The sequence below is a fragment of the Garra rufa genome, chromosome 9 (genome assembly GCF_049309525.1).
Source record: "Garra rufa chromosome 9, GarRuf1.0, whole genome shotgun sequence".
Classification (NCBI taxonomy): domain Eukaryota; kingdom Metazoa; phylum Chordata; class Actinopteri; order Cypriniformes; family Cyprinidae; genus Garra; species Garra rufa.
The window spans coordinates 28,729,245-28,752,989 of NC_133369.1; the positions used below are offsets into that span (position 1 = coordinate 28,729,245).

At 40.4% G+C, this 23,745-nt stretch overlaps 2 protein-coding genes across 3 annotated transcripts in view; one reads left to right on the plus strand and one right to left on the minus strand.

The window, feature by feature from the left end:
• cadm4 (cell adhesion molecule 4) overlaps window positions 1-18,339 on the plus strand; it is an 86,224-nt gene extending 67,885 nt beyond the window's left edge. For both annotated transcript variants that reach the window (XM_073847313.1, XM_073847314.1), the window contains 2 exons: window positions 9,959-10,087; window positions 16,742-18,339. In XM_073847313.1, the coding sequence (XP_073703414.1) occupies window positions 9,959-10,087; window positions 16,742-16,851 (239 nt within the window). In that variant the 3' untranslated portion in view covers window positions 16,852-18,339. The remainder of the gene's footprint in view (window positions 1-9,958; window positions 10,088-16,741) is intronic.
• A 2,887-nt stretch (window positions 18,340-21,226) lies between these two features.
• LOC141342067 (adenosine receptor A2b-like) lies at window positions 21,227-23,410 on the minus strand. Its single transcript, XM_073846451.1, has 2 exons — window positions 22,704-23,410; window positions 21,227-22,515 (listed from the first exon to the last, which is right to left on the minus strand). The coding sequence occupies exons 1-2, from the start codon at window positions 23,042-23,044 to the stop codon at window positions 21,675-21,677; spliced, it is 1,182 nt and encodes a 393-aa protein (XP_073702552.1). The 5' UTR covers window positions 23,045-23,410; the 3' UTR covers window positions 21,227-21,674.
• Window positions 23,411-23,745: the final 335 nt, after the last annotated feature.

Sequence of the window (23,745 nt, forward strand, 5' to 3'; positions counted from 1 at the left end):
ACAGTTCTATAGGAACTACCTGTGATGTACATGTGTGCTGATTGGCTAAATGCATACGAAACACAGACTACCCGGCCTTTTTAAAAACCCTTGTAAAAATATCTCCATTATCACGAAACCCATGACACAACTCTGATCACGGCATCCTCCATTCATCGGTTGTTGACCTTTGTAAATGCTATAAATAAAGACGTGCTGTCGGCTGCTTCAGAGTTCCTGTTTGCCAGTGTGAATGCAACCAGAAAAATGGCCCAAGGGCAAAATTGGTTCTCTAGGAACCACCATGCTGGCTAATTCCTAGAACTGAGCTCCTAGACCTCCGTGGTGTGAAAGCCCCTAATGTGCTGCTACTTTTCCCTCCAATATGGTAGGGATTTAAATTAAGTGAAATGCAGGGGATGTTACCTGTGACAAGATGATTGACAGGCCAGTTTACACTAACAGGATGCGTGTAACTATGCAACAGATTGGCCAATAAAAAAACAAAATTTTATGACATAATAGTATGTCCCAAAAACATGTCTTTTCTTCACAAAATGAGTACATACCTTTAGGGCATAGTATAGGTAGGAGATGCAGCTTTGGTCTTTTCTTCAAAAAATGAGTACATACCTTTAGGGCATAGTATAGGTAGGAGATGCAGCTTTGGTCTTTTCTTCACAAAATGAGTACATACCTTTAGGGCAGTGTTTCCCAAACTTTTTTTCTGGGGACCCACATTTTAAAGTCGATAAATCCCTGTGACCCAATAAACATTAGGCCCATATAGTTCATATATCACGAAGAGAATTTATGCATTAACAAAATATGTATGACCATTTTTAAGGTCATGCTTCCACTTAACTATTTAAAAGAGATACAGATATTTGACAAAGCACATTTTATTTAAGTAAACTGCAGATTTGCAGAAAATGTTGTTTACCACAAACACAATATTTATCCGTTATTTTGATATCAAATCAAAAAGTGCTTTTTCAGCATTGTGATCCTCTTTTATCACAGTACACTAATACAATAACAGACATATTCACGTTTAAACTCAATAAAAAACAACGTATTATTCAATGCACTTGACTTCTAGATTTGTATATTAAGTTGCTCAAGCAAGTTGCAACACATTTAAACACAACACAGGGAGGCTATAGCTTCCTTTTTTTAATTAAAAATTGGGCTAACAAAAAATATTTTAATTAAAACTTACCACAGACAGAAACAGTCGGCACTCGTGCTTTTCTTTCGCATTAAATCTTTATTAAAAACAATCCTTTTAAAGAACTTTTCTACCTGGACAAGTGCACGTATTATGTTCCCTTTTTCTTTAAAACTGCATTTTTGCTTATTTTAAACCTAGCCAAAAAGCCACGTGTTGACTGTGAAACAGTGGATTTCATTTATATGCATTTATGGGACATTTTCGTGTCAATCCATGTTCATTTTTACAGCGAACAATGCGCTGTCACTTTAATTCAGCGCTTGCAGCACAGCAAAAAATAGACTCTGTCGAAACGATCGCTGCTCTGCTGCAAACGCACTGTTTCTAGGACGTACTGCCGGACAGCAACCGCGTGCAGTGTGAACGCTCCAATCCGTTAACATGGGTGCGAAAAAAATTACGCAACGCATGCGCACTGCACACGGAATAAGTGTGAAACAGGCGATGCAGAGCGCAGCTAAAGAACAACAACAAAAAAAGAAAGCAGAAGAAGAAGAAGAAAACGACGAGCTCCCTCGTGCGGCTAATAGGTGAACTACACATATAAATTTTAATCAAGAGTATATAGCGCACTGAAAAAGAGTGCTCGACTTGGCGACCCATACAAAATCTCCCGCGACCCACCCCGCCTTTGGGAATGACTGCTTAAGGGGATGGTATAGGTAGGAGATGCAGCTTTGATCTTTTCTTCACAAAATGAGTACATACCTTTAGGGCATAGTATAGGTAGGAGATGCAGCTTTGTTTTTTTATAACATTCTAAAAAAAATTCTACTTTGTGTTTTCTCTGTTACTTCTGTAAGTGTCTTCAAGCTACAAAGGCAGGACATTAGGCTAACTTATCCATCTATATGGATATATATCCAAAAAATAAACAAGTAATCCATGTTAAATTCACCAAATTCATCTTTTTCCCTTTTTTAACACTAAACTGACTCAAATGTTAACTCTTTTAGTACAACAGTTTTGACTGCATACAAGTGTAACTTCCTTCTGTGAACTGATTCCTTAGTGCGTCATAATGGCGCCAATGCTGGATTATTATGCATCATATTGTCTATGATATAGAGAATATATAACGTGACACCCCTAGTTAACAGGATAATGATATTTCATCATATAAATATCACAATTGTTCTCAATACTGGACTATCGTGACATCCCTTATAAACATGATAGTGATATTTCATCTTTTAAATATAAATAGGGGGGGCAAGGGAAAAAAGGAGGGCCAGGTCCATGTGGCGGTAGAGGATCTAGAAGCTGAGGCAGGACCGGCAGATCAGGAGGAGCTGAGGACCCCCACAGCGGGACATGTGGGAGCGAGGGTACCCACAGTGGAGTGGACGACCACCAGAGCCAGACCGTAATCTTACAGAGTGGGGCAGAAGCCCACCAGGGCGGAGCAGACGGAGCAGGAGCCCACCAGGGCGGAGCAGGAGGCGCTGGAGCCCACCAGGGTGGTGCTGACGGAGCAGGAGGCGCTGGAGCCCTCCAGGGCGGAGCAGGAGGCGCAGGAGCCCTCCAGGGCGGAACAGGAGGCGCAGGAGCCCTCCAGGGCAGAACAGGAGGCGCTGGAGCACTCCAGGGCGGTGCAGACGGAGCAGGAGGTGCTGGAGCCCTCCAGGGCGGAGCAGGAGGCGCTGGAGCCCTCCAGGGCGGAGCAGGAGGCGCAGGAGCCCTCCAGGGCGGAACAGGAGGCGCAGGAGCCCTCCAGGGCGGAGCAGACGGAGCAGGAGCCCACCAGGGCGGTGCTGACGGAGCAGGAGGCGCTGTAGCCCTCCAGGGCGGAGCAGGAGGCGCAGGAGCCCTCCAGGGCGGTGCTGACGGAGCAGGAGGCGCTGTAGCCCTCCAGGGCGGAGCAGGAGGCGCAGGAGCCCTCCAGGGCGGAGCAGGAGGCGCAGGAGCCCACCAGGGCGGAACAGGAGGCACAGGAGCCCTCCAGGGCGGTGCAGACGGAGCAGGAGGTGCTGGAGCCCTCCAGGGCGGAACAGGAGGCGCAGGAGCCCTCCAGGGCAGAACAGGAGGCGCTGGAGCACTCCAGGGCGGTGCAGACGGAGCAGGAGGTGCTGGAGCCCTCCAGGGCGGAGCAGGAGGCGCAGGAGCCAGGGCGGAACAGGAGGCGCAGGAGCCCTCCAGGGTGGAACAGGAGGCGCAGAAGCCCTCCAGGGCGGAACAGGAGGCGCAGAAGCCCTCCAGGGCGGAACAGGAGGCGCAGGAGCAGAGCAGGGAGCCTTGGCGGTGCAGGCAGAGCAGGGAATTCCGCCATGAACGCCACCTCTGAAAGAGGTATAGGCACAGCGGACACGTGGACAGATGAGGCCTCCAGAGCAGACTCCTTGACAGACTCATGGGCAGACGAGGCCTCTGGAGCAGACTCGTGAACAGACTCAGGGACAGATGAGGCCTCTGGGACGCAGTGTGCAGCCCACACACTCAAAATGGTGATTGCCATCACAGGTAACGCAGTCGGCAAAGGGATGCCCACCGGGCTGGAAGATGTGAGGCTTGGGAGAGTTAGCTCTGCGTGGCTTGCTTGGCTTGGGAGTGAAGGCTCTGGACGCTCAGGGGAGACGTGACTTGGCAGTGAAGGAGCAGCTGTGACCTGGCTCATCATGACAGGAGCAGCAGTGACTTGATTTGGCGTGACAGGAACAGCTGTGACTTGACTTGGCGTGGCTAGAATGACTGTGACTTGATTTGGCTTAAGTGGAACAGCTGTGACCTGACTTGATTTGGGAGGTGTTGTAGTGTCTTGAAGTGACTCTGCAAGTGCTGTTGTAACTTGCTTGGATACAGGTGTTGAGTGTTGAGACGTCTTGACTTGACTGAGGGAGTGAAACTCTGTCTTGGCCTGACTCAGGGAGTACTGCTGGATCTTGACTTGACTCAGGAAGTGAGGCTGGGCCTTGGTTTGACTCAGGAAGTGCTGCTTGGCTTGACTCAGAAAGTGCTGCTTGGCTTGACTCAGAAGGAACAGCTGCTGTGACATGACTTGACTTTGCGGGAACGGCAGCTGTGACATGACTTGATGTTGTAGAAACAGCAGCTGTGACATGACTTGACTTTGCAGGAACAGTAGCTGTGACGTGACTTGACTTGACAGGAACAGTAGCTGTGACGTTCACAGGCTGTGGTCTGATTGACGTGACGTGAGGTTGACGTGGCTTTAGCAGTCGCTGGCTCGGTTGACGTAGCATTAGCAGTTGCTGGCTTGGCTGACGTGGTGTTAGCAGATGCTGGCTGTAAGAGAACAACTGTTCTGGCTGACAGTAGTGGAGGGTCCTCCAAGCAGGATATCAGTCTTTGATAAGCCATGGAAACGTGAGGGTCTGATGCAGCAGCCACCATTTTGACAACATACTCGGGCGCGCCGGCCATCTTGTGAGAGAACTTGGGCGTAGCAGCCATCTTGCGAGCTGGGTCTGATAGGGTGGCCATCTTGTGAACAGGCTCAGGAAGAGCGGCCATCTTGAGAACAGGCTTTGGGATGGCAGCCATCTTGTGAACTGGCGTTGGTATGGCAGCCATCTTGTGAAGGGATCCTGGGCTGGCAGACATCTTGTGAAGGGGCTCTGGGCTGGCAGACATCTTGTGAAGGGGCTCTGGGCTGGCAGACATCTTGTGCAGGGGCTCTGGGCTGGCAGACATCTTGTGCAGAGGCTCTGGGCTGGCAGACATCTTGTGCTGTGGCTCAGGACTAGCTGACATCTTGTGAAGGGGCTCTGGGCTAGCAGACATCTTGTGCTGTGGCTCTGGGCTAGCAGACATCTTGTGCTGTGGCTCTGGGCTAGCAGACATCTTGTGCTGAGGCTCAGGGCTAGCAGACATCTTGTGCTGTGGCTCAGGGCTAGCCTTTACTGTGGGAGCATTGTTGTCCTCTTTTGTGACTCCCACAGTAAGAGGAGAGTCATTTAACAGCAACGCATAATCTATCAGATCTTTCAGTGAGCACTGAAAAGTCTTTGAGCCAAACTTCATCACAAAACGGTACTTGGTATGCAAACTTACAGAAGTGGTGAACGTATTCCTCAATGGGGAGATCTTTTTGTCGTAGAAGCAGAAGCTGGTCAACTGGGTCCATGTTGTGGTGCTGGTGGTGAAATAAAGCCGCTGGATCCGGGTTTGGCGAAGTAATCTGTTACAAGTGGGACGACTGAGAGTGAGGATCCAAATGCAAAGGCTTTATTAACAGACGTGGTCAGACAGGCAAGGTCGAAACACCAGCAAACATCAACAACAAAGATAATCCAAGAGCGTAATCCAACAGGCGTGGGTCAAAATCCAGGTGAGCAAACAAAGTAACAAAGAAAACAAACAATGAAACAAAACAAGGAACAAGGCTAAACTATGAATAAACTGATACAGGAACAAACAAGGAAACTAACTAAGGAGCTAAGAAACCAGGAAACAAGGAAAAACGCTTGGTAGAGTAGCTAGGAGCAAACAATACTTTGCGGTGAGTAAGTGTGCTGAGCTGGCTTTTATGGCTGACAAACAGGAAGTAACCAGCGAAGCAGCAGAGGGAGCAGCAACAGTCAGTGAGGGGCAAGGCTCCCTCTGCTGGCCTGGTGTGACAACGATGATGATATTTCCTCATTAAAATATCACAATTATCATCAATACCGGTATATCGTGACACCCCTAATTGACACGATAGTGATATTTCATCATTTAAATATTACAAATATCGTCAATATTGGTATATTGCGACACCCCTAATTAACACAATAATGATATTTCATCATTTAAATATCACGATTATTGTCAATACTGGAATATTGTGACACCCTTAACACGATAATGTTTTTTTTTCATAATTGAAATATCACGATTATCATCAATATTGGTATATTGCAACACCCCTAATTAACACGATAATATTTCATCATTTAAATATCACGATTATTATCAATACCGGTATATCGTGACACCTCTAATAAACACAATAATGATATTTCATGCTTTAAATATCACAATTATCTTCAATACCCGTATATTGCAACACCCCTAACGCAATAATGATATTTTATCATTTAAATATCATGATTATCATTAATACCGGTATTTCGCGAAACCCCTATTCAATTTCTGTCTTTGCCTGCCTCTGTCTTTGCTTTCACAGCTTTACCTTCAATTTTAACACTACTACTTGCTGGCTTGCAAGCTCTGTTATTTCCTTCAGGAAATGCAAATCCAATTTTTTAATTGTCTTCCACCTCATTCTCCACCTTAACATATGCGAATTCCTCCCTGACGGCTCTGCTCCAATGCTTACTTTGAAACCAGCTTCCTTCCATATGCTTTCTCCTGCTAAATCGCCTAGCTTCTCATCTTCGCATTCATGTTTTGTGTTTATTAATGTTCCTTAAGATGCATGTGCACACAATCCTATTGTCTTCCAAGAGCCCTCGTCATCTGAAGCACTAGCGCTGCTCTCCAGAGGATCTACTCAGCTGCTGCGCCGTGTTGTTCGTTAGAATTCAAGAGGCTGCGAACAGATGAAGAAACACATGCTGAAAGAGAGAGCAAGAAAGTGAATAAAAAAAGATACACTGACCCCTTAAAAGAGGCCTGGCTCTACACGGCATCACTTGTCATTCATGATGTTGTGGGATGTGAGGTCAGGTCAGACGGGAGCCCTTGATCCTCCCACCTGACAGAACTATTAAGAGACTTCAGTGTACTGCAAGGCATCAGCATCACGCAACACTGCACAAACCTCACATAGCAGCTCCAACACACTGACCTCCAGAAGATATCAGATGCAATTTCTAACATTTCTATTTCATGCACCTCAAAGTGCAGTCATTGAATCCATGACACTCTTTTGCTGGCTCTATCTTTCACATGCTCTTCTCATTTCTTGCTCTTCATCTTTCTAACTGGCATGGTTTGCTGTCTCCAATATCCAACAAGAATTGAAGGGATAAAGACTGTGTTTTCCAGAACAGACTAGAAGAGAAAGACAATTGCAGGTAGAAGCGAGAGACGCTCTGGTCTCTTTAATGTCACTTCCTCAGCACCGGGTGGCTGGTTCCCTGAAAAGTGTGCGCGAGGCAGGGAGCAGCGTTAATTTTTCATAGTCTCTGAAACGGACTCCTAATGAAATGTTACTCGACAGCCTGTTCATAGGCGACCTCCCTCTCTTCAGCTCTCCCGCTGTTTCTGAAGCATTTGCGGTGAAGGTGAAGTGTGTAATTTTTTTGATGTTTAAATACTTTCTCTTATCCCAACTTAATATGCAGAGACAACTGTGAGTAAAGCCATTTGTAGGTTTATTTCCCTCGAAAAATGTAAACACTGGGGCTCTGTGGTAAAAACATTGTTTTATTTATTTGAAAGTCTCGACCAGGCCCTCACGGCAACAACAGCTTAACCAATGGTGTGAGCTTGGGGGCGTGGTTATGAGTTTGGCTTACCAATAGAAGATGGGAATTGTTTCTGAAATCAAACATTACACACTTTACCTTTAATTTAAATAATATAAAAAAAAACATTGTTTACATACTCTGGTGGTTCCCGATCCAAATGCAGGAGAATTTGAAGAATCCTAACACAGCTTTTTTCACCCAAAAACAAAAATTATGTCATCATTTATTCACTCTCATGTATGGAAGCCCATTTCTGGCACTGAAAAAAAAAAGGTAATTGTGACATTATCTTACAATTCTGACTTTTTTCTCGGAATCGCGTGACATAAACTCACAGTTGTGAGTTATAAAGTCAGTATTGATTAATATAAACTCGCAATTCTGACCTTTTTTTCTCTGAATTGTGAGATATAAACTTACAATTCTGAGGGAAAAAAAAGTATAATTGCAAGATATTAATTCACAATTCTCTTTCTTCTCGGAATTGTGAAATTCATTCTCGCAATTGTGACTTCTCAGAAAACAATTGTGAGTTATAAAGTCAGAATTGTGAGATAAAAATATAAACTATATGTCGTTATGACATATATGATATAAACTCGTATATGACATATATGACAAACTTAAAATTATGAGAAAAAAAATTATATCTCGCAATTAGGTTTTTTTCTCAGATTTGCGAGTTTATATTTCACAATTCTGAGAGAAAAAACGAATTGCAAGTTTGTATCATGCGATTCTGGGAAAAAAGTTTATATCACGCAATATTAGGGCTGCCCCCTAGTAGTGGACTAACCATTAGTCGACGAGAAGAGGCTTGGCCGACCAAAATTTTATTAGTCACAGAATTTGAAAAAAAAAAAAAAAAATTTGTGTGAATTTGTGCAGTTCATGACAGAGAGATTGTTAACGGCTGGTCATTGTGGTAATACAGTATACTTGCCTTACAGACATGAAAATGACACATTTATAATTATAATATCTGCCGGTGCACTGTGGCTTTTTTTTTTTTTGCATGTACTTTAGCACTTATTGGGCTGTGTAGGCAATTAAAATCTCATTATAATGATTTATTAATAAACATGCTACTAATAGTCGACTAATGCTTAAAATTAAGAGCTACTAGTCTATCAGAAAAATCTTTAGTCAAGGGCAGCCCTACGCAATACTAGAGTTTATATGACAATTCTGAGACTAAAAGGCAGAATTGTAAGATGTAATCTTGAAATTGTGAGAATAAAAATCTGTATTGTTAAATTAAAAAGTCACAATTACCTTTTTTAAAATGTTTTATTAAGTGGCGGAAACGGACTTCCATACTCATGTCATTTCCAAACATTGTCTCGATATTTTGTGGATAAAATGAAAGTAAATAGTAAACAATTTAGCTAAAAAAAATCATACAGGTTTAGAATGATATGAGGACAAGTAAATGATTTAATGACTAAAGATATCAGTCCTGCCTGTAGCTCTCCAGGACTAAAGTTGGCCACCCCTGCCTTACTCCGAACAGTGTTTTAATATTTTTATATACTGTTTTATTATGCTTATTTTTATTATATGCTTACATATTTTTCATTTAGCTTATTTATAGTAATTAGGTTTTATTTATTTCCAGTTAATAATTTCAGTGTTTTAGAGCGTTCCTGTTTTTCATTTAGTTCAGATTTTTCATCTAATAGCAATTTTTTTCTGCTTTAATTAAATTAACAAAAATGTATTTAATAGTTTCAGTTTTTAGCTGATGATAATAACCCTGACTGTCAAGCTTTTCCTTTTTTTAGAGTTTTGAGTTTAACAGCCTTGGTCATGAGCTATTGCGTTCCACAGACATAAAGACATACAGGTTTGGAACTAAATGAGGGTGAATGAACAATGACAGAAACTTTTCTTATTGGTGGTGTTGACTTTTGCCCTGCAAGCCAACATGCAGCACTTTCCTTCCTCGCTCTTTCTTGGCCTCTTCCTCATTTTTTATGTCACTTTCTCTCTTCTGCTCTCTCTATGTGTCTTTCTGTTTTTTTCATTCACTCTGTCTCAATGTCTCCTATTTTGCTTTTCTACCCACCGCTGTGTGGTGTAAACAGGTTGTTAAATATTTAAGAGTGCTGTCCAGCCTCATGTGTTGATGATTCAGAGTGTCTGTCTGCCTCTCACTGTTTCCTATCTGTCAGCTTCGGTAAAAGTTTACTGTAAACTTCATACGCAGACTCTGATAGCATATTTTCTTTGCAGGCAGTCTCTTTTTAGTAATAAAATGCAAGCAGTAAAATAAACAAAATGCTTTAATGTGATTTCTTTGTTTTCAAGTCTTGTTGACTTGTACTTAGTTAAAATGCTAAAGCTCTTCTTATGTTTGTGTTTGTCTCAGACCCCGGGGCAGTGGTGGAAACCCACAGTGCCGTTCCGTATGCAGTGATCGGGGGCATCCTGGCTCTGCTGGTCTTCACTGTCATCTGTGTGCTCATCGTCACCATCTGGTGCTCCGTCCGACAGAAAGGTGACCTCCTCTCTCCACAAACACTTAACCTGTGGTGACAAACTGACATGCGGCACCTTACCTTCTAAGGAGAGGGAGGAAGTAACAGATATCTAAGCGGAAGAGAGAGAGAGTCTGGAGAAGATAAAGGCTGGTTCAGACTGCACCAACATCAACTAGATTCAATCACTCATCCAGTTTGTTGGTGTTTGGTGCAGTAAGGGCCAGCATCGACAAGAATTGGAAAAATAACAGCAGTAGATAGTGATATAAGGTTGAAATGTGACGGTAGAAATATTACTGTTTATACTGCAGTGCATTCTTATCGGTTAGCAGAACTGCTCTGTTTTGTTTTTGTTTTTTTTTCATGTGACAGCCATGAAGAAACATTAAGTAATGTGAAAATACAGAGCGAGATGTGAGGGTGTTTGTCATAGGCAAGAAATGCAAAGCAGAGTTTTGTTTTGTTTTTTTGTGCCACATCAACTTATTACTTATTCCAACCTCAAATTCGTTTCAGCAGGTGTTTCGTATATCCATTATTTTACATTCATCCAATCAGAATTTTGAAGTATTTTGTTAGTTCTTTCAAAAGTAAAACTTTTACTCCAAGGCAAGGACACATTAATTTGACAGTAAAGACATTTATTATATTATAAATGTTTTCTATTTTTAATAATTGTTTTTCCTTAAAGGGACAGTTCACCCCAAAATGAAAATGACCCCATTATTTACTCAAGCTATCTTAGGTGTATATGACCTTCTTCTTTCAGACAAATACAATTGATGTTATATTAAAAAATGTTGTGGCTCTTCCAAGCTTTATAATGGCAGTGAATGGCTGTTGAGATTCATAAAGTGTTCCACACGGCTCTGAGGGTTAATAAAGGCCTCCTGAAGCAAATTGATGCGTTTTATAAGAAAAATATCCGTATTTAAAACTTTATAAACTGTAATCCGCTTCTGAAACTTCTGCTTCTGACAAAACACCAGTCATGAATTAGAATTACAAAATGAGGATTTATAAAGATGTCTGAGGATTTCTGTATAAGCCATTTTGCTGAATAAAGGAAACTTTGCTTCTTTTGCTCCTGTAAACAAACCTTGGTTCTCGCGAGCTTACATAATGTCTACATCCTATGTCATTCGCTAGAACGCCACTCTTTCGTGAATGTCCATACGACAGTTAGTGAAAGCTAGAGATTACGGTTTATAAAGTTTTAAACATGGATATTTTTCATACAAAAACGCATTGAATCGCTTCAGGAGACCTTTATTAACCCGCCAGAGCCATTGTGGAGTACTTATGATGGATGGACGCACTTTATTGCACTTCTATTGGACTATTAAATCTCAACAGCCATTCACTGCCATTATTAGGTTGGAAGAGCCAGGACATTTTTTATTATATCTCCAATTACATTCATCTAAAAGAAGACAGTCATATACAAATAGGATGGCTTGAGGGTACGTAAATCATGGGGTAATTTTCTTTTTTGGGTGAACTATATCTTTAAAGGAGAAGTTCATTTTTTTAGAACAAAAATTGACAGATAATTTACTCTGCCCCTTGTCATCCAAGAAGATCTATCTTTTATCAGTCGTAATGATATTGTTTTTTGAGGAAAGCATTTGAGGATTTCTCACCATATAGTGGACTTCAATGGTGTCAGCGAGTTTGAACTTCCAAAATGCAGTTTCTATGCAGCTTCAAAGGGCCTCAAATGCTCGTCTTGTCTAGCTATGCGTGTACTCTGTTTATTCCGGTTCAAGACAGTTAGGGTATTTCAAAAAACTCCCATCTCATTTTCTCCTCCAACTTCAAAATCATCCTGCATCGCAGTTTTACCTTTTTATTGTAAAGGGCGTTTGATCTACTGCATTGCATGTTCACTTTATAAACACTGGATCTGTACTTTTGCAGCAATGTAGGGCGATTTTGAAGTTGGAGGAGAAAATAGAATGAGAGTTTTTTGAGTCTTTTTTAGAAAATTCTTCTAGACTGTGATCTTTTAAAGCTCTTTTGAAACTGCATTTAAACTGCATTTTGGGAGTGCACACTCGCAGGCACCATAGAAGTCCACTATATGGAGAGAAATCCTGAAACGTTTTCCTCAAAAAACATCATTTCTTTACAACTGAAGAAGAAAGACATTGTAAATTTTCATTCTGGAAGTGAACTTCTCCTTTAAGCAGAACAACAGTTTTTAACATTAATAATAGTAATGTTTCTCAAGCAGCAAATCATATATTAGAATGATTTCTGAAGGATCATGTGACACTGAAGATTGTAGTAATGTCTGTTGAAAATTCAGCTTCGCATCAAAAGAATAAATTACATTTTTAAATGTATTAAAAAAGAAAAAAATGTAATTGCAATAATATTTCACAATATTTACATTATTTTATAACGTAGTAGTTAAAATATTACTTGTAGTCTACTATTTTACTGTTACTTTGTTTCGTAATAGTGTTTAATCTTTTGGGCTTTGTTTGGAAATTGTCTGATGTTGGGGGGAAAAAAAGGTCAAAATTTAGTCTGAAATGTAGGTTTTTGGAAACGTAACTTTTTAGTTATGGAACTGTAGTCTAAAATCAATATCGCACTAGTGATCTTGTTGTAGATTTTGATTCTGCCGCCCACCCCTACGGTGATGTAATGGTTCGGTAAAAAAATCAGGAGGAGGGAATAGTTGGTGTAGGTGTTTTTTTTTGTTCTTGAGGGCACATAGAAAGTTTAAGTGTAAATGTGTTGAGATGAGAAAAGGGAGAAAGAAACAAAGAAGAACGTCTTCACAGGTCTATGCCACCCTGGTATATAGAGATGTAGCCCAGGGAAATGTGGGCACGGCCCTCTTGTTTAATTGCCTTTTTTCGTCAACCGTATCATGGCGCATCTATAAAGAAAACTTAATTACCTCGTCCCCCGAACTCTAAGAACTTCTGGCCATCTCAGTGTGTCACCATTTCCAATAAAGATCACGGCACCCGCAAATTGGGGCGGAGGCAGAGGGCGGGGAGGAACCCGAGCTAACCTGCCAATCAAAGTCAGATGCAGTTAGTTCACCCATTGGTGCAGAGACAGAGAGCATTAGGGTTGATCCTGTCTAACCTTGGGGTGGCTGGAAAGGCAGAATGGAAGTGATTAATCTTAGGGCAGAGGAAGAGGAGCATTACAGCTGTGATGCATTGTGCTGGTCCTGTACGGTCCACGACATCACTGTTTTTAATGGCCCCATCAGCCTCTGCTGTACACTTGCATTTTAGGAAAGCAAAATTGCACGTACATAAGATCGATTTTTTTAATTAAACGGTGTCGAGCCGGTGCCACAGAGTCACTTCTGGCCGAGTTATTTCAGTTATTTGTCTTCCGGCCACAGAGGCAAAACCATTGTGTCATATAATGATGTGAATAAAAAGGTCGCACTGTACCAAATCGCTGACTGTGCAGTAAAATGTCAGAGGTGATTATTTCTAATGAATTTTGTGAATAATTAAAAGTTGATCTGCATAAGTTCTCCCCAATTACAGTAGATGACTTTTGCTGGCCCTGCAAAAGAAGCACTAACTGGCAGAAACGTGATGATGAATGTTTAGATGTGTGCGATCTAATACAACAGCATGAATCCCTAGGGGACAGTTCAGTTTGAGACATACTGATTGAAGACACTCTGGTATAGGTGAAGACACAAGGGAACGTGCAAAAGTTATACTGACTGTTATGCATACAAATGAGAATACAGTATGTTAGAAGATATATATTTAGGGCTAGGTGTCATGTGGGGCACTGTTGTTAATCCTAATTGAAATAAAGCTGGAAATAAAATATAAGTATTAGATAAAAGCTAAAAAAACTAACAAAAGTTTGAAATCTGAAATAAAATAAGTTTAGGTTAAACTACTACAATTAAACTAAAATACAAAAATAAAAGCTAATTCATACTAACTGAATTACATAAGGGTTAAAGAACGCTGACAATCTTTCATTTTTGGCTGAACCATTTATTTAAGATTTCATTCTTTTTGTCTTGTTTGTAATATGTGTATAAATATATACACTGCCAGTCAAAAGTTTTTGAACAGTAAGATTTTTGAATGTTTTTTAAAGAAGTCTCTTCTGCTCACAAGGTCTGCATTTATTTGATCCAAAGTACAGCAAAAACAGTAAAAATTTTACTTGTTTCTATTTGAATATATTTAAAAATGTAATTTATTCCTGGAATTTCATCGCTGAATTTTTAGCATCATTACTCTAGTCTTCAGAAATCATTCTAATATGCTAATACGCTGTTCAAGAAACATTTTTTATTATTATTATTAATACTTAAAACAGTTCATTACAGTTTTATTAGGATTCTTTGATGAATAGAAAGATCCATAGACCAGTATTTATCAGAAATAAAAAGCTTTTGTAATATACACTACACCATTCAAAAGAAGTCAGTTTTTTAGGGTTGGGAAGTGATGTTAAAAACATGTATAATGTTACAAATAATTTCTATTTCAGATAAATGCTGCTCTTTAGAACTTTCTATCCATCAAAGAAACCTGAAAAAAAAATCTACTCAGCTGTTTTCAACATAATAACAATAATAATAAATGTTAGAATGGTTTATGAAGGATCATGTGACTGGAGTAAAGATGCTTACATATAGCTTTGAAATCACAGGAATAAATTCGATTTTTTTACATTTGAAAATGTGTTTTCTCTAGCTGTGCATTTGTATGTTTTCAAACACCTCTTCTAAAATTGTTTTTGTAAATAGAAAAGTGAAAGATCACACTACTAATATGTCCTAAAAGCAATAGATAAAAAATAAACAGAAGAGGGCCCAAAACAGAGCCCTGAGGCACACCCCTAGCAATCTGAGATATTTATGATTTAAAACTTTTAATTTAAACAGAGTCCAACCCGATAAATAAGATATAAACCAATTAAGAGGAGTACCAGTGATTCCAATGGAAATCAGCCTTTCCAACAAAATACTGTGTGAAATTGTGTCAAAAGCTGCACTTAGATCAAGAAGAAATATAGATATAGATAGAAATCCTAAATCCGCAGCCATTAACAAATAATTTGTGACTTAATAAGTGCAGTCTCTGTACTATGGTATGGACGATAGGCATTAGATGAGCATGTACCTCTCTAGTTAAACAATTTTATCCAATAGAAATGGGTCAAATTTGTTCTGGGTTATGATCTGCACCAGGTTTCTTATGTGTGGGTGTTTTGGCTGCCACTTTAGAAATAATACCAGTAATAAGCGAAGAATGTATGATTTGAGCTAGCAAAGCTAACAAAGAAGGAAGACAAAACTTAGCCAGCTGTGTAGGAATAGGATCAGACTGACAAGTAGCAGATTTCGATTTTTTAACACACTCAGCTATTTCATTGGCCGTAGGCAAATATAAACTAGAAAAAAACTGTTAAAGAAAGAAAAAGCATGTACTACATGCCCCCCGTTATTGTGAGTCATCAAAGTGTTACAGTTGAAGTCAAAAGTTGACATACACCTTGCAGAATCTGCAAAATGTTAATTAGTTTACCAAAATAAGAGGGATCATACAAAATGCATGTAATTTTTAAATTAGTGTTGACCTGAATAAGATTTTTCACATGAAAGACGTTTACATACAGTCCACATGAGAAAATAGACATTGCATTAATAAAAATGACCCTGTTCAAAAGTTTTCATACACTTGATTCTTAATACTGGTGTTGTTACCTGAATGATCCACAGCTGTGTTTCTTTATTTGTTTAGTGATAGTTGTTCATGAGACCCTTGTTTGTCCTGAACAGTTAAACTGCCCTCTGCTCTTTAGAAAAATCCTTCAGGTCCCACAATTTTTTTGGTTTTTCAGCATTTTTGTGCATTTGAACCCTTTTCAACAATGACTGTATTGTTTTATGATCCATCTTTTCACAACTGGACAACTGAGTGACTCAAATGCAACTATTACAGAAGGTTCAAACGCTCACTGATGCTTTAGAAGGAAAGCAATGCATTAAGAGCTGGAGGGTGAAAACTTTTTGAATTTGAAGTATCTTCAGTAGTTTCTGAAGGGCATTGCTAAATGAAAAAAATATGATATTTGGATAAAATAAGAAAAATGTACACTTCTTAATTCTGTTCAAAAGTTTACACCCCTGGCTTTTAATGCATTGTTTTCCAATTGAAGCATCAGCGAGCGTTTGAACCTTCTGTAATAGTTGCATATGAGTCCCTCAGTTGTCCTCAGTGTGAAAAGATGGATCTCAAAATCATACAGTCATTGTTGGAAAGGGTTCAAATATACAAAAATGCTAAAAACCAAAGAATTTGTGGGACCTGAAAGATTTTTCTGAAGAACAACAGGCAACAAGTGTTCAGGACAAACAAGGGACTATCACTAAACATAAAAACAAACAAAACAAACAGAAAAACACTTTGCAGGTTCTGCAAGGTATATGTAAACTTTTGACTTCAACTGTTTCAATTTTGTCATTAAAATAAGTCATAAAAGCATCACACAAGGTAGTAGAATATAAATGTAATGAAAAAGCATCAGGTTAAAAAACATCTAATTGCACCCAGCAAGCAATTTAATATGCTTTTGTTGTTGTTGTTCCTTTAATTCCTGCAGTGAAGTACAAACCTAATTCTGATTAAATTGTCTCTTAAATTTCCCTCTAGGTTCATATTTGACTCACGAGGCCAGTGGGTTGGATGAACACGGTGAGGTTCAGGAGGCGTTCCTCAACGGTAACGATGCCAGCCAGGGCAAGAAAGAGTACCTGCTGTAGCGCCGCCCTAGTGGACCTCTTCAGAAACACTGGACCGCTGCAGAGTGCACACCGCAACACACACTGTTCCCAAACAGACCTACACACCACCACAACGACAACCAGAGGGAATCACAATCGTGCCATATGAAGATGGAGAGGGAAGGAGAGGATGGAGACAATAATAGAGCGGGGTGGAGAGCGAGAGATTCGAGAGGAGAGGATAATTATTATGATCGAAAGAGACCATCACACACACTCGTTCTGTTTTTACTTGCGCGTACGACAGAAAACTAGCCATAATTATGGGACCAGGAGAGAAAAGTGTCCATTCAAACCAGGCCGATCCATAACCGGGTGAAACGCCGTCGCTGTGGGAAGCCGCAAAGGGCTTATGAGCTATTGAATGTCCCAACGTGAGCAAATTGAAATTCCCTGCATTCGCCAAAGCGTTTGGGCCTTAGAGACTGAGCTGCTAGACAATAAATCCACCAATGACAGCATTGAGAGCTCAGAGCCGTCCTCATAAAGTATTCATCTGCGCTTTTTATCCGGCAACTCCATTATCTGCTCACGTTGGCCAGAACCTGTTGACTTGTGAAGAAAAGTTCCTCTCGTTTTGATCCTCTCTCCGTTTCCCGCTCTCCGATACTCCTTCCTCTCCCTCCGCTATCTCTCCACTATTGTTTGTTAATAATTAAGGGATTAGACATGTTCTCTTTTATGAGAAGAATGAATTGGAGCGAACCGCTCACTCCGACGCTGTAAAAAGGGGCTTAATTATCGCAAAGAGTCATTGGAAACGTGAAACCGTATTGAGCTCGACTTGGGTGAGAAAAAACAGGAAGGGAGTTTGCGGAGAACATGTCGGAAATTTCAATATATTTTTTTTCTCGATTGCTCAACACGAAAAACACTCACACAATGAAACATATCTCTAAAGTCATTATTTGTATGAAAAAGTCTACGAAGTAAGTTAAATGACTCTTTTAAGAAAAAAAAGAAAAAAACATTTACTTTTGTGCGCATTACCGAGCGATGCTATCGTACTAACACAGAATATTAGCTTAGAGGTGCAAAACTGAACAAACTACTGTTACGTCATCTTTAAGAAAAAATGTCAAAATTCAAAAAAAGATATATTTCGTTTGTCTTTAAAAGATATCAGAGGTCTTAATTGTTTTTATTAATTATTATTTGGACTATTATGATCGTTGTTACTGTTATTATTATTATTCTTACTGTTATTATAATTGTAAATGTTATAAATTGTATACTTCCCATGCTTTAGTTTTACCAGTAGAGACAGCCGTGTACCCACTTTTCTCTCTCCTCTTTCATTCTCTTCTTGATCCTCTTTGTGTCTTTCCTTCTAGTTGTCCGTCTCCTCTTCTTCGTCTTTCACTTCCTGTTTATTTTGTAGTCTTTGCGTCGCTGTTGATATAGCTAACTGTACATCTTTATAGGGGAAAGATACCAAGCACGACAAAATAAAAAATACTTAAAGAATCTCGCGTAACAGACTGATTTTCTGACTTGGAGAAGCTGACACAATCAAGTTTCACCAGTGGCAATAAAGCAAAGCAGCAAGGAAAAAGGGGAGGATATTTTAATTAGCAGAAGCAGCCAGCAGAGATGAAAGCTATGTGACTGAGATGATGAATCATAAGACTCCTGTGACAAAAGAGCAGAGACGCACCGAAGAGAGAAAGCAGGTGCATTAAAATACGACTCCTCCATTATTCCACCGCAATCAATATACGATTGTGTCAGAAGTCACTTGCTGAGCGCTCCGGGAGGGGTGGGTCTACATTTAAAAGCCGAGGGGAGGATGACTGATCGATGTGTTTGTCCTCTATTGATGGAGAGGCTCTGCAGAAGCCTGTCATAAACAGTAACTGTCACATGGCAATCAAAGCGTGCACTGCGTTACCTGCTGTTCTGCTCGCTTTGAGCGGCTCCTTAGATAAAGAAGGACATATGCTAGCAATTTCCATTTAGTATGAGTACAAATGCTGCACAAAGCATGATCGGCTGCTAATTTTGGGGGTTCGGAGAAGCGAGTAACGCTTCAGCGAGCCGGCCGAGTTCAAATGAAAAATGACAGCCGTAGACTTCATCTTCAACTTCATCAATCTCTTGTAATTTTGTTTATAGGACCTCGCCTGGCAGATCCATGGGCAATAAACCATATGCTGGTCAAACAGCGCGTCAAACTTTCCTTCGGCTTTATCCAAGGACGATGAACGGTGACGTTCCGTGCGTGACGGATATGAAGTTTCCGAGCTCCTTGTAATGACCCCATTCGCGCGGATGCGGACTTGACTGAGCAGGTGCGATGAATTGACCGAAGCCGCTGTAGTGATGAAAGATTGTCATATCGGCAGGAAGCTAAAGGCTCTCGAGCGGAGAAAACAATCGAATGAGCTCTCGGTTAGGGAGAGCTTTTACTTGTTTTTCCTTTTTGACAGTCCAGCTTCACTCAATAATTCACCTCAGTGCTGGAGGTTAGTGCAGACTTTAATGAGAGAGAAAAGCATTTGCAAGAAACATGAGTGGAAGACAATGATCAAGAAAGGGAAAAGAGCGCCAGACGAATCAAAGTCGGGCCTTTACAAAGACAAAGCGACGGAAAGTAGCATTAGATGGAGGATTTCATGCTTGAAACTTGGAGGGATAATGGGTGGATTGGGGAAGGGAGATGGCGAGGAGGGAGAGGAAGACACGGAGATCACAACACAAATATTCAGATACAAAAGAAGTCATTTTTTACACCAGCTCTGGCACAAGTGAGCAAAAAGAATAATCCAATTAGTGTGAAACATTGCTTTTATTCGAGCTTCACATAAGAAGTACGCGTTTAATCAAAACAGCTATGGAATCCTGTTTTCCCTGGGAGTTATTGAGTGGTTAATTATCTCGATGCATTCAAACAGTCTCTCCCACTTGATATGCTATTATAGTTGTTATAATTAAACATTCAGATCAAACTAAAAGCTTGCGCTGGGTTTCAACATTGATGGGACACATTTTAATAGTACTATATTTAATTATGTATAAGTATGCAAACATATTGATGTATTCATACAACAGTCTTCTGAGATTGTTGGTAAAATCATTTCGCCGTTAATCCTGCAGTATCACTGGGATTAAACATGGCAGCGATGGAATATTTATTGGACCATTTTGCAACATAACAGGAATTTACAAAGTGCTTTCTAATGGCTCTTTACAAATTTATGTCTGCAACATAGATTGCTTATTTGTTTCTGCTGACATAAAACTAAGGTCTGAAACATACTTCTTGCATATTGTAATAATTTGATCATTTTACAGCCCCCTGAAGAATTCATTATTTCCAAGCCAAAAAAAAAAAATAGTCTTATCTTAGAAGCCATGTTCAGGGTGTGTTAACTCAAGAATTACGATTGCTAGTCTCACAGGAATTGGAAGTTACATAGTCAAACTTGTTTCCCTCAAATCCAAATGGTTCGGTGTCCCCGCTGAGTTCAAGTATTTTCATAATTGGCCCCTAAAGTTGGAAAAAACTGAAAACTTTTTAGACGTGGGTGGTACTGCGGCCTTAATCATAAAAACACCAAGGATACAAATAAATGTGTTTTGATCTTGGAACCAAAGTTTTGATTGGCTTTGTCAAATTTGTAAGTCTATGAGAAAATGTGAGATGTTAGTATTTTAGTCAGGTTCGGTACTTGCTCATTTTTTAGGCATTCATTTAGCCAGGTCCAAATGAAAATGTTTCATGTAACTATGTTCGTTAGAATAAACTGATAAAATATGATTGAAGTTTCATGAATTTCACATTTTGTATAAATCTATGATAATATTAACCTAGATGTGTAAACATTCTGTCAGATTGCTTTCTGCAGTAGAGACTTTCTGTGCATGAGTTTTGAGTGCAACTTCTAAAATTGCAACAATAACCAATTTTTTACCAGTAATACTCGTGATTTTATAAGTGAAATATTTATTGAAAACTTCACACCTTTTTGAGATTTGGCATTTTGTTTTCTTGCATAGACAACCACACAACTGACACAATCAAGGCCCAGAAAGGTAGTAAGGACACTGATAAAATAGAAATCAGTGGTTTAGCCATAATTTTATGCAAGTAAAAGTGGTTGCATTGCTGTCTATGCAGGGTCAGAAAGCTTTTGGATTTTAACAAAAATATCTTAATTTGTGTGCCGAAGATGATGTCTTAACAAGTTTAAAACGACAGAAGGGTAATTAATGACAGAATTTTTATTCTCAGCACACACTTAGAAAATCACAGTTTTTCTGGAGAAAACAAAGCAGCAAGGTGCAGTTTAAATTGCTTTAAATCCATTCATCATAGTATATAAGACTAAGAATATGTGAATCACAGTATCAAAGCTGGACCTTTAAAAGCGGTCAAATAGCGGATACGAATAACAATAGAGTTTGAAATCATCAATCGGAAAGACTTCATTGAGAATAAAGAATGTGCCCATGTAAAATAGAACTAATGACTACAGTCATTAGCTAAATTTAAATGGCCACATTTTGGAGAAACGTAGCGTGTAGGTCTATTTAAGAGGGCTAAAAAAAATTTTTCCTTTTATTCATACTTCAGTTTAACACAAAAAAACTATGAAAAAACGTGCAGAAACACACTTCTTGAATTCAATCTAAAATGACATGGATCGACCCTAATGCAAATACACTGCAGAAAACCTGGCATCTGCCATGAGCTAGTATTGGATTAGTTTTACTCCACTGCTGAATATAATTTCACATAACCCATGCAAGGACTCCACAGATAACTTTTGGAGTAAGTGCCCTCTTCACATGACATCCCGTCACATCTCTGCAGACACTTTGGCTTTCATTGTCGGTCCAGGGTGACTGAAATCTTCCACTGAACGGAAAGCACTCCCCACCGATTTGACTCGAGAGGAGATAACCCTTGAGGTCAGGTTGGGCGCAGATAACAAGGAGCACTCGAAGCCTACCTGCTGAGAGGTGCTGGTGAAGAGAAGTGGGGGCACTAGGCTATACATCTGAAAGAGAACAGAGGCCGCCAGAGAGGTCCAGCTGGGTCTAGCAGCGCTCGGGGCGAAAAGTAACAAAGCGTGGGTGATGTGCAGGGGCAGGCAAAACATCACCAGCAGAGAAATCGAGAGAGCTAATGTGCGAGAGCGCACTGAGCTTCGTTTCTGTGAAAACGTGAAGCTTGCAGGAAGCTGCTGTGGTGTGAAACACATTAAGTCCACATACACGCCTGACAGAACCAACAAAGGGATAACAAACACAGAGACTGCGTAAACGTAAACCAGGAAGACCGGACTGAGCATGGTGTCGGTGGCACAAACGCCCCAGTGGCTGGCGTGGATCTCCGCATATGTAAAGTTCTCATTGTCCTCCACCAGGAACTTGGAAAGAAAACCTCCGTAAGGCAAGAACTTCCCGATTACAGAGCGATCCTGTGGGTAGGGACGATTGAGAGGAAGGGCAGGGGTGGTATAATTGGCTTCGGGCCATTCATCCATCCCCAGTCCAGCCGTATCGCCGTCCTCAGCAGCTCCCCAGGTATCAGAAGAGTTAGAAACGATGAACTGGCCGAAGGCGATGATCACCGAAATGACCCAGCAGAGCAGCACCGAGCACAAAACCCGCCTACGAGTTACTAAGCCTTCATATCTGAAAGAAACATAAGCCCCGTCCTGAATTTGTACTATTTAGCATATTCAGCACAATTTAATACTCCGATTTTATAGTCAGCACAAATCGGGTCTTTAATGTTACTTCACATATGCAAAAATCTTAATAGCTTTGCTGAACTTCTCAAACGTTAGCATTACAAGCAAGGTCAGGATGTTCACACTCACCTGTTCCCCAGGCGGCACCGCAGGTGTGTATTGAGGGTGAGTAGGAGCAAAAGGCACACGGTGAACTGCCTGAGCAGGAGGGGGCAGGAGACCATAGCGATACAGGTGTACTGGCATTGGGAGCTCCTCAGGTTCAAGAGCACAGACACAGGAGTTTCCACAATGCTGCCCACTGAGCCCACCAAGCCGAGGCAGAGCTTCAGGCATGCAGATGTGCTCCAGTTTCTAGCTCCTGGCCCAGCTGCAGCACAACCAGCAGCCAAGCACAACCGCACACTCACTCCGATCGCCAGCACTGCGATTACACACTGAATCAGGGAATATACCCACATGGAATACATGACCCCTAGGAAAGAGAGAGAGATGAAATATGAATTTAAGAATGAAATATGGATTAATTTAAGAGTGACTTTGGATAAATGAGTATGCTAAATGAATAAAAGTCATTTTGGGGATATCAACAGCAATTGATTCCTCATGTTTAGTCCCTTCGTATCAACACCCCAGATAAAATGAACACTAAAAACACAAATGTTGATGAGAAGTGTATATAATATTGAGACATTATGTGTAATGTAGTCTTACATTCCAGGGAATCTTCAGTTAGGAGGGTATTTTGACAATCTTCAAAAATATTGGGTTTGTGTATATGCTTTATTTTTCTAAGATTAACTGTTTTTCCCCCCAAGGCTTGGTTAGATGCCAGTGTTTCCTGTCATAGCTATGCAACATTTTGATTTCTAAAACAGTATATTAGCTATTAAACTGTATCTTGTGATTTTAACTCTGTATTTAACCTCAGAACGATCTCAAAGTAAAAGTCTGATTTTGTGGTGGCTGTGCTTTAAAATTGCATTATTATCATCTTAATTCAAGTGATAAAGGATTTTGAAACGCTTATGGCGTTTGTGTATACTACGCCAAAGTGCGTACACATGCAAGGCGCTGGATGCTGAGCTCGCGCTCAGGACAGTTGGACATTGCTGTGTATCAAAGGTAAACAATGATATAAATACTGTTCAGTTTCTCGCAAAAAACGGTT

Coding starts and splice junctions, on each gene's coding strand:
- LOC141342067 (XM_073846451.1), bottom strand. CDS start 23,044: ATGTATTCCATGTGGGTATATTCCCTGATTCAGTGTGTAATCGCAGTG. Junction 22,516..22,703: donor CGGTGCCGCCTGGGGAACAG/GTGAGTGTGAAC, acceptor TGTTTCTTTCAG/ATATGAAGGCTTAGTAACTC.